This window comes from Littorina saxatilis, linkage group LG1 (assembly GCF_037325665.1).
Source record: "Littorina saxatilis isolate snail1 linkage group LG1, US_GU_Lsax_2.0, whole genome shotgun sequence".
NCBI lineage: Eukaryota > Metazoa > Mollusca > Gastropoda > Littorinimorpha > Littorinidae > Littorina > Littorina saxatilis.
Genome location: NC_090245.1, coordinates 54,634,695 through 54,649,795, shown reverse-complemented (window position 1 = coordinate 54,649,795; position 15,101 = coordinate 54,634,695). Strand labels below are relative to the sequence as shown.

At 42.2% G+C, this 15,101-nt stretch overlaps 1 protein-coding gene across 1 annotated transcript in view; it reads right to left on the bottom strand.

The window, feature by feature from the left end:
• The window catches only part of LOC138974150 (uncharacterized), a 127,960-nt gene extending 119,301 nt beyond the window's left edge, over positions 1-8,659 (bottom strand). Inside the window, exon 1 of the mRNA XM_070346848.1 lies at positions 8,567-8,659. Within this exon, the coding sequence (XP_070202949.1) occupies positions 8,567-8,642 (76 nt within the window). The 5' untranslated portion in view covers positions 8,643-8,659. The remainder of the gene's footprint in view (positions 1-8,566) is intronic.
• Positions 8,660-15,101: the final 6,442 nt, after the last annotated feature.

Here is a 15,101-nt window from a genome sequence, read left to right as displayed (position 1 = left end):
AGTGAATCATGAGTCAGTGCGATTGAACCGAGTACGTTGACGCCGTGGCTTCAGTTTCAGTACTGACCGAGCCAGTCACGGTCAACGGTCAGAGTACCCAAAACTTCTATCTCAAGTTCACTGACAGCTCCCCCCCCCCCCCCCTTCCCCTCCTTCTCAAGCCTCAGTGAACACTCCGCTGCAAGTTATTTTTTTAATTTTTTTTTTACGAGGATTTATATCGCGCACGTATCTCACCACACAAGGCGACTCAAGGCGCATGTTACCTATTAATGCCGTGTGAGATGGAATTCACATCGGCCACTGAGTAAATCAACAGCCTATATAGGCCCTTGTTAACCCGTGATTTGTAAAAATGTAAAAATTGTTACAAATCACGGGGCGCGCCCCGCGATTTGTAAAAACATTTTTACAAATCACGGGGCGCGCCTCGCGATTTGTAAAAACATTTTTACAAATCACGGGGCGCGCCTCGCGATTTGTGACAATTTTTTACAAATCGCGGGGCACGCCCCGTGATTTGTAACAATTTTTACAAATCACGTTTTTGCGCCCGATATTTTCTTGTCATCTCCAAAGTCAAGGGACAAAAACGAAATCCCTTGACTTTTGGGGTAGCGCGACTGTTAATTTTAAGATTTTTTTTTTTTTTTTCATTACTAGGATGTCCCATCGTTGGGAAATTCCGGTCGCTTCCTCCCAGTGGAAAGCTAGCAGTGACCGTGAGTCGCACTACCCCAAAGGCAAGGGATCTATTAGTCCCGTTTCGCCGTTATCCCAATTCGCCCCCATCCCATTTTGGCGACATTTCTCAGGCCAAGTGTCATTTTACCACCATATCATGTACCATTAGCTCCACATCCCTTTTTGGCGCAATCCCGTTTCGCCGTTAGCCCATTTCGCCCTCATCCCATTTTCGCGACATTTTGCAGGCCAAGTGTCATGTTACCACCATGTCATGTACCATTAGCTCCACATCCCATTTTGGCGCAATCCCGTTTCGCCGTTATCCCATTTTGCCCCCATCCCATTTTCGCGACATTTTACAGGCCAAGTGTCATTTTACCACCGTGTCATACCACTAGCGCCACATTCCATTTTGTCGCCATGCCGTTTTGCCGTCATCCCATTTCGCCGCCATCCCTATTTCGCGACATTTTGGATTGTGACAAAATTGGGATTTGGCGAAAACGGAATGTCTTCCTAGTTGAATAACGCAGTATAGTAGTATAGTGAGGCTTGGCAAGAAGAATAAATAAAGAATGGGATGGCGGCCAAATGGGATGGTGTCAAAATGGGATGTCGCGCAATTATTATGACACGGTAGTAAAATGACGCTTGGCTTGTGAAATGTCGCGACAATGGGATGGGGGCGAAATGGAATGCGGTGAAACGGCATGGCGGCCAAATGGGATATGGTGTCAAAATGGGATGTCGCGCTATTGTTATGACATGTTAGTAAAATGACGTTTGGCTTGTGAAATGTCGCGAAAATGGGATGGGGCAAAAAATGGGACGGCGGCAAAATGGGATTGCACCAAAATGGGATGTGGAACTAAAACCACCCCCACCACTCAGCGTAGAGGCTCTAAACAAGAAAAATAATAATAATAAAAGGCATGCATTACTTTGTGGAATGCGATATTTTTCCATTTTTACATTTTTACAAATCGCGGTTTTAGGGTCGACGTGATTTGTAAAATATTTTTACATTTTTACAAATCACGGGTTAACAGCGCTGCATCCACCTTTCACGGCCTGTTCAGTATTCCACTGAGGTCACACGGGTATTTTGGTGGACATTTTTATCTACGCCTATACAACTGATTTTGCCAGGAAAGACCCTTTTGTCAATCGTGGGATCTATAACGTGCATACCCCAATGTAGTGTACACAAGTTATGAGAGAGAAAAAAGCAAACGCGCCGGACGGAAAAATGTCAAAGAAACCGTCACTGAAAGGTGTGCCATTAGGGTCACGAACTTCGACCTGTTATGTGTCATATGGCAAAGGTCCTTGCTGTGTGACTTATCTTGCATTTCATCGGAAACCCGCGGCAGGTTGACCATTTGCTATATTTCCCACATTCGTCCAAAACAATGCCATTGTTAAAGTTTGAGCTGGATTAATCGCTTATTCAATCTTAGGTTTAGTGTACATAATTATATTGATGTTCCTAATTGAGTACTGCTGCGATTGAGAACGTTTAAATGTGAATTTCAATTATTTATTGCATCAGCCACTTTGGAGAAAAGCCTGACGGCGTATAGCAACTATAGACCTTCACTGACCGTGTCATTATAGTTTCCAGAATATTCAAAATTCAACTGATGAGGTGTCGGAGAGAGAGAGAGAGAGAGAGAGAGAGAGAGAGAGAGAGAGAGAGAGAGAGAGAGAGAGAGAGAGAGAGAGAGAGAGAGAGAGAGAGAGAGAGAGAGAGAGAGAGAGAGAGAGAGAGAATTGAACTGAACTTATTTTTCGAGGGCGAAGGAATAAGCAATGCAAACATGCTTTTTTTGTCATCCGGCCCTCGCCCATTGAGGGCAACTCAATAAAAGAGAGAGACTCGAGAGAGAGAGAGAGAGAGAGAGAGAGAGAGAGAGAGAGAGAGAGAGAGAGAGAGAGAGACTGAGAGATACTGACCGTGAGAGAGACTGAGAGACAGACAGACAGAGACAGAGAGAGACAGAGAGACAGAGACAGAGAGACAGAGAGAGAGAGAGAGAGAGAGAGAGAGAGAGAGAGAGAGAGAGAGAGAGAGAGAGAGAGAGAGAGTCCCCTCTTATCTTTTTTCGGTATTCAGGAAGCTCGTGCCAGTTTTTAAGACAAGCGAAGCCGAGAAAAGAGCTTCAGCTTGACAGATAAATACTTGTACGACCTCTAACTTATCGCATGCATCTAAACGTTAACAAAAAAGCGGTGGTACATCTGGCTTCTAGTGTGGGAATTTAGAACTGACGGGTAACAGTCTCACAACGACATCAAGTCTAAAATGTCTGTCTGTTTGTCATTTTAAAAAGAACTTTTAAAGGTACCCTCCTTCTCGTGTAAATCATCGCGTAAACCACCACAGATCCGCCCAGGCTTTTACATGGGATAGGAACATCCTCCCACTTGGACACATACATTTATTTTTATTTTTTATTTTATTTTATTTATTTTATGCAATTTATATCGCGCACATATCTCAACCACGGATTCAAGGCGCAGGGATTTATTTATGGAATTTTTTACACAATATATCACGCATTCACATCGGCCAGCAAACCTCAAGCCTATTAGGGCGAGCATTCACCTTTCACTGCCTATTATTCCAAGTCACACGCGTATTTGGTGGACATTTTTATCTATGCCTATATAATTTTGCCAGGAAAGACGTACCCTTTTGTCAATCGTGGGATCTTTAACGTGCACACCCCCAATGTAGTGTCCACGAAGGGACCTCGGTTTTTCGTCTCATCCGAAAGACTAGCACTTGAACCCATACATAACACTAATCTTCAGCCTGGATGTTTTCTGTGCAGAGAAGAAATTATTTCTTGATTTAGTTTCGTAAATGACAACTGTGCCAATCTGATTAAAAATATTTGTTGGGAAAAAATCACTCCATACGAAAAGCAGCCAAGCTGTAGATTTTTAGTAACGGTGTGTGCAAGCGAAAGGATCTTCCTCTCCAATGTAAAAGCTTGGATCTGTGTCGGCTTACATAGTTGTTTTGACAAAATTCAACGTTTGCACTGTGATCGGAAATGCTCATACACTTGAAAGTCAAAATTTGAGACAGTATTGCACAAGTAAGCACCAAGTAATATTAATTCTTCATCAGTCATATGAAGTTACTGCTCACAGCAAATTAAAAGGTAGGAAATGATCATTATAAAACCTGAACAAATAAACTAACGAACAAACACACAAACAAACAAACAAAACTCAATTATTGCACAAGGCCAATGGGGTTCAATGGTGTGTGTTTTCTCTCTCCAGCTAGCGGCCTATTGCTAACGATACTCTCTGATCGATTTGACTTCGCGTCAAAAGACACACACTTTGTTTTTTGTTTGAAACCGTCTGAAAACCGGAATAAAGGAAAACGCACACTACACTCAAGAACTGTAATATTCTCTGATTATCCACGTCGTGAAGCACATACATTTAACATGAAATATTAGTTCATGATGAAAGCGTTGAACCAGAAACAGTTCAAAGCTATTGATAGCTGGATTTTAACTCTTTCAAAGACCACTATTTGTTCGGAGTATTGTGCAGTTTATATCGCCTAATGATATAAACAAAGTACGCTGTTCTTGATAAATAAAACAAGTCGCTTAAGGCGAAAATACAATATTTAGTCAAGTAGCTGTCGAACTCACAGAATGAAACTGAACGCAATGCCATTTTACTCGTAGCATCGTCAGGCCACCGCTCATGGCAATTAAAGGCAGTGAAATTGACAAGAAGAGCGGGGTAGTAGTTGCGCTAAGAAGGATAGCACGCTTTTCTGTACCTCTCTTTGTTTTAACTTTCTGAGCGTGTTTTTAATCCAAACATATCATATCTATATGTTTTTGGAATCAGGAACCGACAAGAAATAAGATGAAAGTGTTTTTAAATTGATTTGGACAATTTATTTTTGATAATAATTTTTATATATTTAATTTTCAGAGCTTGTTTTTAATCCGAATATAACATATTTATATGTTTTTGGAATCAGCAAATGATGGAGAATAAGATAAACGTAAATTTGGATCGTTTTATAAATTTTTATTTTTTTTTTACAATTTTCCGATTTTTATTGACCAAAGTGATTAATTAATTTTTAAGCCACCACGCTGAAATGCAATACCGAAGTCCGGGCTTCGTCGAAGATTACTTGACCAAAATTTGAACCAATTTGGTTCAAAAATGAGGGCGTGACAGTGCCGCCTCAACTTTCACGAAAAGCCGGATATGACGTCATCAAAGACATTTATCAAAAAAATGAAAAAAACGTTCGGGGATTTCATACCCAGGAACTCTCATGTCAAATTTCATAAAGATCGGTCCAGTAGTTTAGTCTGAATCGCTCTACACACACACACACACACACACACACACGCACGCACGCACACGCACATACACCACGACCCTCGTTTCGATTCCCCCTCGATGTTAAAATATTTAGTCAAAACTTGACTAAATATAATAAAAAAGAGAGACAAAGAGACATACTGACACAAACAGAGAGTGAGAAAGACAGAGAGACAAAGACAGACAGAGACAGTAAAAAAGAGAGATAGAAACAGAAATAATTATATAGAGAGAGACAGAGACAGAGACATTTGGCAAAGAGAAATAGACAGACAGACAGACAGACAGAGGGGGGGGGGGGGGTGAACATTATGATTACAGTTACAAAGAGAGAAAGAGAGACAGACAGACAGACAAACCTACAAACCTACAAACAGACAGACAGACAGACAGAGGGGCATGACTAATTGAGGGGAAGAGAGGGATAGAAAGAAATAGAAGATGAGCGAGTTCTTTTCAATAATAAAACAAGAATAGAAAATACTCATGTGATTCGCTTTCGTCGTGTGAAACACGAATCAGAAAACAATTATCTGTTGTTTCGCGGATTTGCCAGTCATTTCTTTATTACGCAAAATTGGTAAAACGCTGTCGATTCTGTAAAACCTGCAATTCTTTGAAATTCCAGCAAAACATTATAGTACGTACTAATAAGCACACACATGAATTTGCCGACACTACACGATGTTGTGACTTTACAAAACGAGATGGACTGAGAATAATGATAACTTAAAAGGATGGCCTTTTCCCTACTTTCTACCTTTACAACTGAGTTTCAAAGCTGTAGTTCCAAATTGTTCACGTACATGTACAATGTTTTTTGTTTAACCTAACTCGACCCTGCTGTGAACTCTAAATTGGACGAGGATCAACCCGACTTGAGTCGTGTCTGGAGACCATCAAACTCTGAAAGTATGGAAAGATCTAGCTTTAAAAACACCTTGGACATCCACGTGAAATTTAATTATGCCCAGAGACGGACAGCCGTTCAACCACGCGGCATACTTCCGGACTCTACTGACTATACTGTAACTTACTCAGGTGAGTTTATCGGTCGTGCTCAACCCACAAACTGTGACAAAGTCAAAATGTTGATGGTATCTGTCCTCAGACCATCCTTCCGTCGTCCGATTCAGTGTCTGTTTTTTGTCCGGCGTTGCCTCCATGGTGCAAAATGAACCTTGCTACTTTTTGTTCTATGTCATCCAAAGGGATAGACAGTTTCAAGTTCCGTTGTTCAAGGTCAGTGCCATGGGAGAGATTCAGACGCATGTGGAGATTCCATTCAAACAACTACTATTAGGCCAAACAAAAATATATGTTGGTTTAGGGTAACCCGACCGACCCTATTTTTTTCCCGCCGCCCCTAAAACTTTTTTTTCATTTCTCAAAAAAATCCAAAAAACCAACCTCTGGCACATTTTGCGAACCATACCGAGATTTTAAAAAAAAGTTAAAAACAACAACAAAAAAACGAACTACCGACCCTATTTCATTTGGTCATGTTACCCTAAACCAACATAATTATATTTTTGTTTGGCTTTAACCTGTGAATCACTAAGGTATGGTATCCATGGTATCATTATATATATCCGCGCTGCTGCCGGTGTAACACGAGAAAATTACTGCCACGAGATGTTTAATCCGGAGTAAACATTTCGTGCGAAAAAGTTACTCCCTTTACGAAAAAAGCACTCCCCCATTACACGAGAAAATTACTCCCCAAGACAGGTGAGTTCCGAGTAAACATTTCGTACAAAAATGTTTCTCCCCTGACGAATAAATAACGAATAAATTACTTCACCCCAAAAGGAGCAATTTAACTTCCCATGCCAGTTGTACGAAATTTTTACTCCCTTGTCCCCTGTTAGTCTTGGTGGTGGAAGGGGTGGAAGGAGGGTAGCGCGACATTCGTGTGCGCGAGATCACTTATTGGCATTATCCCTTCGCCTGCATCCCATTTTTGCGTACAAGATTTTTACTGGAAGTAAAAAAAAAATGGGGAGCAAAATGGCGTGGAGGGAGTAATTTTTTCGTACATTGGGGAGATCTTTTCTCGTACGAAAAGTGTACTCGGAGTATAGAATTTCGTACGAAATATTTACTCCGGAGTAAATTTGTCGTGGAGTAAAAATTTCGTGTTCCACGTGGTCGGCAATATACAAATGGCGGGAAGTGTATGTTCAAGTAAGTTGATGGCTGTCACCCATCTAGATTCCTTCTGCATTCAAAATTGCCCAAATATAAGAACAAAAACAATGGACAGGTTTTGTTGTTAGTGGTAAGATAGCTTTGTTAATTTCATAAATAAACGACGTCTTGCGTGAACTCAAGTTCCTGTACTGTGAATAGGCATGGCAGCCGCTCGAAAACCTTTTTGACGTCCCTCCGAGTTATATCTGGCAGTCTGTCGGTCTGTCTCTCTGTCTATCTTTCTTTCTCCCTCTCGTTAACAGAATAAAAAATTAAAAAAAAACTACTTCTGAAATTTTAACAGGAACGGAATCGTGATTTAGTGTTTACAACGCTCTTTTAGTTCGAAGAACAAAAGCTTCTGCACATATCCTCACATATTCCATGCGATTTTTACTATTTACAATTTACCCCCCGCAAACGTAAGGTAGGGTTTGTTTTGGGACAACAACAACAACACATATGACATATGATGCATCAGTTTACAATCGTTCGTTGTTGTTTTTTGTTTAGTTTTTGAATGAATTAAACAATCGAGGTGAGAAAATCAAAAACAGCAAAACCAAAATAAAACACCCGAAAAATGACATGATATGATATCAAAGGTTTGTACAAAACACTGAGTTACGAACAACAACAACAACAACAACAACAACACAACAACCACCACCACCCCCACCACAACAACAACAAACAACAACAACAACAACAACAACAACAACAACAACAACAACAACAACAACAACAACAAACAACAAACAATAAACAACAAACAACAACGAAAATGTACAACCAACAGTTTTAAAACGCAGCTGACGCTTATTCTCATGCAAGAAAGGAGGGAAAAGGAGACAGAAAGAAAGAAAGAAACAAACAAACAAAGAAAATTCAGAGGAATAGATCTAAGCATGAAAAGAAGCAAACAGAACCTAGCTGAGACAGAAAGAACGAATGGGAAAGTATAGAAATAACCCACGAGAAGGAAAGCGCGAACAGCTCTAACTCACATTAGCTCGGTGAAAGATGAATCCAGTGTATTTTTGTGTGCAGAGAAATAAAGCATTTAAAATTCATTAAACTAAAATTGGTCCTGCTCTTAGATTTAACGTGCTGTTTCTACATTGGTTCTCAGTTGCTTTTGTTTCTGTTTGTTTGTATGTTTATGTGTTTGTTTGTAGGCTATGTTTATGTGTTTGTTTGTTTGTTTGTTTTTGGTTTTTGTTTTTTTCTTCAAAAGACGTTTGTTCTGTTAAAATCGGATATGAATGTTATTTTGACCTGCCGCCATAAAAGGTAAAAGACTTACTTTGATCGGCTTGCGTTTGTGTTGCTCGAAACGCAACTGTTAAGGCCAGCACGAGGGCTAACCGAAGACGGGCCATCTTTCTGTGTGGCACGTATATTCTCCCCTGCTGGTCCTCTCTCACGTACAAGACTTTATATACCCCTTCCGCCATCTTGACCGGAAAAGGATCAGATATGCTGGGGATAGACGGTCACGTGACCCAGTCCGGATATGTCGGTTCCACCAATCAGAGAACGCATCTGAATGAATGGCTATGGCACTATCTATAGCAGTTAGGTAAAATTGCTTACACAATGCGTCCGTTGCCTATCCTGCGCTGTCATAAGGCGGCACATATCTATACTGACCAGCAAAAGTTCCGCAATTCCAGCGGGGGTGTCTTCAAAATTGCTCAATGGATAGATAAATTTAAAAAAGAAGAAAAAAAAGAAGAAGTCTTTGATCTACTAAAACCCACAACTTCTAGGCCCTGGTCAGGGTGGGCCCTACATTACTGCACTGCCTGTCTGACGCCCATCCTAGTCAGACGTCCAGTCGATCTTCCATTGTTGCTGTCCATGGGCGTACGCAGCAGATACAGGTGGTGCTCTTGACTGAAGCGGTTCTGATAGGGCTTGTCAAGGCAGATGGCCAAGGTCGGCCTAGACGTTGTCACGTTCTGAACCCTGATCGTGGTCGATCTGAAACGGCACATTCTTGCCCATGTAGCACACTCATTCATATAATAAACGGCTGAATTGGTGGACTGTTATTGATGCATGTTACTTAGTCGCGCTCGAGATAGAATGTCCGTTTGAGCGTGTTCATGAAAAAGGCGCTGCTTAGTACCGTTTAGTCGTAACGGCAATCCTATAGAAGTCCACTAACACAGCTGTTCATGCCCCAATCACAATACAATACAATACAATACAATACAATAATCTTTATTCATCTCTAAAAGAGAAATTACAAGCTTGACTGTGTGTCCAACCTTTCTAAGGCTTCGTGTCTCAGTGGTCCTTTAATTGCTTCCTCCAAAACTTGAGTTGAGGAACATATTAAGCAGAGCTGAGTCATTGGCTCGATGCGTGTCAAACCATAACTACGATAATCCAAACCATCAGAAGGTTTCTGTTCCATTAGTAGTCAGTCTGTAATGAAGCACATGCGGATTTTTTGCCGGTGAGGATATTTAATGAAACATCGATGGTTCAATTGTGTGGTGCGATGAATCGTTCATTCAAAGAATATACTGAGAAAACCACAGGCATGTCTTCTTATCAGCAGCTTGGTATTATCTGAAGCTAAGGGTATCCGACCCCTAAAACGAGGACATTCCAAAGTTGCTTGTTTTGAACTCAACAGACTATTTTGATGCCGTCTGTCCGGAAATGAATGAACCGTCTTCACATAACTAAGTCTGAGAAATCGAGAGCCAATTATATGATTTTGTCCTATTATTGTGTGGCTTAAATCAGGGGTGCTGTGCATCGATACAGATCAGTAGGGGCACATACGCAAGGAAACAGAGACCACTATATAAATGTACGTGTTATATGAAGATGATTGCGCCAGGACACACACACACACACACACACACACACACACACACACACACGTACACAAACACAGTGACACACACACAGAGGGTCAATTTACCCACTATTGTGGATCTCATGTGGATCTCATCGGTGGATCTCATGTGGATCTCATGTGGATCTCATGGCGTTGACGTCATATGTCGGTGACGTAATCGTAAGTGACGCGTTGGTTGATATGACGCAATGGGTGCGACGTCATAAACGAGCGGAAGTGACGTCATAGGGATCGGAAATGACGTAAAGCCCTGATAAACGGAATTGTTGGAATCTGTGATGTCATCCTGGTGACGCGTGGTGTTGTATGACGTCAAGAGTCAGAGATGAGTGGTGACGCGTGGTGTAGCATGACGTCAAGAGTCAGAGATGAGTTTTCATGTGGATCTCATCGGTGGATCTCATGTGGATCTCATGTGGATCTCATGGCGTTGACGTCATATGTCGGTGACGTATAGACACACACAGACACACACACAGACACACAGACAGACACAGACACAGACACAGACAGACAGACAGACAGACAGACAGACACAAACAGACACACACACACACACACACACATACACACACACACACACACACATGTATAAAAAAAACCTGATGTGAGCAGGATAACTGTTAGTAAATCTTTTATGTCCTCGTAACTGTTATAACACACACACACACACACATGCACGCACGCACGCACGCACGCACGCTCGCACGCACGCACGCACGCACGCACGCAAGCACGCACACACACACACACACACACACACACACACACACACACACACATACACACACACTGTCACGATTTAGTGACATGGATCGAGAAAGGAACACTCTGTGGGGTGCCTTTCTCAAATTACGACGAAAAGCGCCTGTGCTTGTACGGGCTATTTTCTGCTGACCGAGCTTAGCACGGGAAATTCGTTTTCCTGCACGCCTGGCTGGCATGCGAGGGGTGATATTTTGATACAGGGGTTCCACGTGCGTGATTTTGCTTGCTTGGCGAAATGATCGACGGTAACTGAACTGGATACGGGACACGTGGAGTCACGTGATGTTTTCTTCAAGGTTGTTTGGGGAAGACATGAGAGGACACTCGAACACAGGGCAGCGACAGAGAAGGATCGTTTTTCCTCCATCCAAAAGTTAGATGGTTTTCAACACGCGGTGATTTATTATTTTAAGTCAGCGTGCCGTTCTGCATGGTGCAGTGGGGCTTTACGGAACTGCGAAGGAGAGAAAACTTTTCGCTGTTATACCTGCGCGGTGCTGTCAACAAGGTTGACAGGTTTTGATTCTTGGCTGAGCGGGTTTTTTTTCCCACGCATAAAGTAATTCAGCAAGAAGGGGATGGCGGTATTTTCGTCGACGGACGGAAGCCATTCAAAAGGGAGCGGATTCGCTTAAAGGAGAGCTACTTACATTAGGCTGTTGAGGTAATAAATCATTATTTAACGCTGTTGACGAGTCTGTGTTTGTGGAATGAAATACTCTCTGTTGTTCTTTCCAGGTTAGCGCATAATTTGCTCTTTGTGACGCTAAAATAATAATCTGTATATGGTTTTTGCAGATATGGAGAGAAGGAAGGAAAATGGCTGATTTGTTGTTTTAAAAGTTCGTTTGTGCAGGCCCACGTGCTCATGAAATATGTAAAGGTGACATGGTTGAAGGTGGAGGGTGAAGGGTAGCGTGGAATGTTTAGTGCACCGATGCTTTTTGTTGCAGCCTACTTTCTACGCTACGTGACTGACCTAGCTACTTATATGCTGTAACCGGGTCATCGCTGTTGCTGTCTTGCTGTATGCTGTTACTGCTGCTGGGATAACCGGTGAGGCCGTCATCGTCTGCAGGGGTCTTCCGGCAGGCAGTGACGTCACCTACACGATACCCGTTGTCTTCAGCAGCTGATTAAGGCGCCTGATTTCCCCACGATTCCCTGCTTCGTTCCACGCCAACTGGCACTCCAATCAACGAAGCAGTAGTGGGGAAGGACTATTTACGGGTCGCCCACTCCGTAACGAAAAGCTAAGTGCACCATGCCATTGCGCCTTTAACCACCAAGTCACCTTGTGTATTTGTGATTATATGGAGTGGTAACAACGTGAGGGTTTGCCACCTGCATTTAACCAGCGCTTTTGCATAACCGGCTATCTTTTCTACGGGATCAGCGTGTTATCATTTTCTAAACTTTAACTGGCATTTTTGTCAGTGACCTATATTTTACGTTTTGAACGTAAAACATCTTTTGGAGTGAAGTCTCGAGGGAGGTGGTGAGTTAGTATATAAACAGGCGTCTGAAACTTATACTTTTGTTGATTCTATCTATTTGTATGACTGCGAGAGTGGATCGTGGTGTGGTTAGTTAGTTAGTAGTAACTAACCGTTCATAATCACCTTTTGTGATATATTTGTAGCCAAGTGGCGTACCCCGTCTCTTTGTGTGTGATTATCTCCTGCCCGACCCAGTTGCCTCCCCTGTCTGTAGCTATTCCCCCTGTGTGTGTGTGCTAGTCACATTGGGTTTACATTTAAATAATGCCCTTTGTGCTAGGAAATCCCTAACTTAAAATGGTGAGAAGCAGCGGAGTAACCTCTAACCATCAGTGCCTAAGGAGTGACTAAATAATACCTGGTTGTCTTTGTGCATTGTACTTTATTGTGTGTTTACTATCGTAGGGTGACTCTTGACCGGAGTGGCTGCTCCGCCTGGCGTCTGGCATTATGGGGTTAGTGCTAGGACTGGTTGGTCCGGTGTCAGAATAATGTGACTGGGTGAGACATGAAGCCTGTGCTGCGACTTCTGTCTTGTGTGTGGCGCACGTTATATGTCAAAGCAGCACCGCCCTGATATGGCCCTTCGTGGTCGGCTGGGCGTTAAGCAAACAAACAAACAAACTCTTGACCGGATTCATTTCTAATCTAGGTGGTAAGATCCCATAACTTTCCCGGCCCCTTTTAGCTACTATTATGTATCAGCTTTGACACTGCTTGTAATCTAATGAGCCTTATCCGGTGTGCACTGCAGACAGGGCCCTCTTCACCCTTTAGCTAGTATTAAGTATCAGCTTTGACACTGCTTGTAATCTAATGAGCCTTATCCGGTGTGTGATGCAGACAGGGCCCTCTTCTCCCTTTAGCTAGTGTAACTGCTCGTAATATTTCCGGTGTGTGACACAGGGCTCTCTGCATCTTTAACGATCCCTTTCATTGGGCAGGCATTTTAAGTAGAACACCCCCCGTTGGCTTACACAGGGTAGCCTTCCTATTGGCCTATCGCCACAGGGAATCGGAAGTGACCACTGTCGTTAAAAGAGCGAGCATAGAGTAGAACAGACAATGCGATTTGTGATAGTGAGCTGTGCGGTGCTCCTATTGGGTTGTCGTGAACCGGTCTAGCGTGTAGTTTGGCGCGACGTTTGTAATCGGTCGACTTGTGGTTTTGAATTCGTGCTCTTGTGTTTCGCGACTAGCGTCAGCAGCAGATTTTGTGTTTAGGTTTCAAGTGTGCTCACTGAGGAGAATCTTGCCTTCTTCTTTACACTGCTTTCTGGTTGATACCAGAACTCATAGTTATATTTCTTGCTACCAGAATAATATTGCCTTTTTAATTATACTGCTTTCTGGTTGATACCAGAACTCATAGTTATATTTCTTGCTACTAGAATAATTACCTTATAACACTATTTCTGGTTTCATATTCATAGTTTATATTTCTGGTTTGCACCAGAAATACATATTGTTTCTGGTTTTACACTAAATACATATTTTCTGGTTCTGTTATTGTTTCTAGCTGATTCTGGTACCGGTAGATATCAGAATTCATAATTGCTATTTCTGGTTAGATGTAAGCATTGCTATTTCTTGTATTAGAGTTCTGTTCATTGTTTCTAAATTATAACTTATAGATAGCATTGTCTCTGGTTGCTACCAGACTTAGCTAAACTGTTTTGGAACATTTCTGAGTTAGATAAGCTACCTGAGTGGTTATTTTTAGTTACATTTACTTCAATAAAAGATAGGTTAAAGCAACCTCTGTCTTTGGTGTCTTAATTGTATGCTCCTCTGCCTGTGCTATATATCCTTGTCCTTCCACCCGACCTTCCCACATATTGAAACGTGACACACACACACACCCACACACACACACACACACACACACAAACACACACACACAAACACACACACACACATACACACACACACGGAGAGACACACACACACACACATACACAGTACCCACTATTGTGGATCTCATGTGGATCTCATCGGTGGATTTCATGTGGATCTCATGGCGTTGACGTCATATGTCGGTGACGTAATCGTAAGTGACAGTAGTAGATACTACTACTCCCCCCCCCCCTCCGCCCAGCCTAAAAATTAAAATTAAAATTAAAATTAAAAATAAATAAATGAAAACAATTGAGAGTAAAGAGAAACTGATGGCTCAGATTGCACCAGATTGCTCCATTTTCCTTGATTTTTATCAACATTTTCCCGGGGGGCATGTGTGTGTGTGTGTGTGTGTGTGTCTCTCCGTGTGTGTGTGTGTGTGTTTGTGTGTGTGTGGGTGTATGTGTGTGTGTGCGTGCATGGGTGCATGTGTGTGTGTGTGTGTGTGTGTGTGTGTGTGTGTGTTATAACAGTTACAAGGACATAAAAGATTTACTAACGGTTATCCTGCTCACATCAGTTTTGGTTTGTGTGTGTGTGTGTGTGTGTGTGTGTGTGTGTGTGTGTGTGTGTGTGTGTGTGTGTGTGTGTCTGTGTCTGTGTCTATGTCTGTGTCTGTGTGTCTCTGTGTGTCTGTGTCTGTTAAAATAATTATGTGAAGATCAGTGGCGAGATATTTTAGAAAACCCGTGTTTCAGGCAACCCGCAAACGGACACTACTTCTCAGTTAGCCCTCGTATTTTCGCTATCGGATACTTGTGAGGAATATTGCATCATCAGCATAGGAGAGCGCT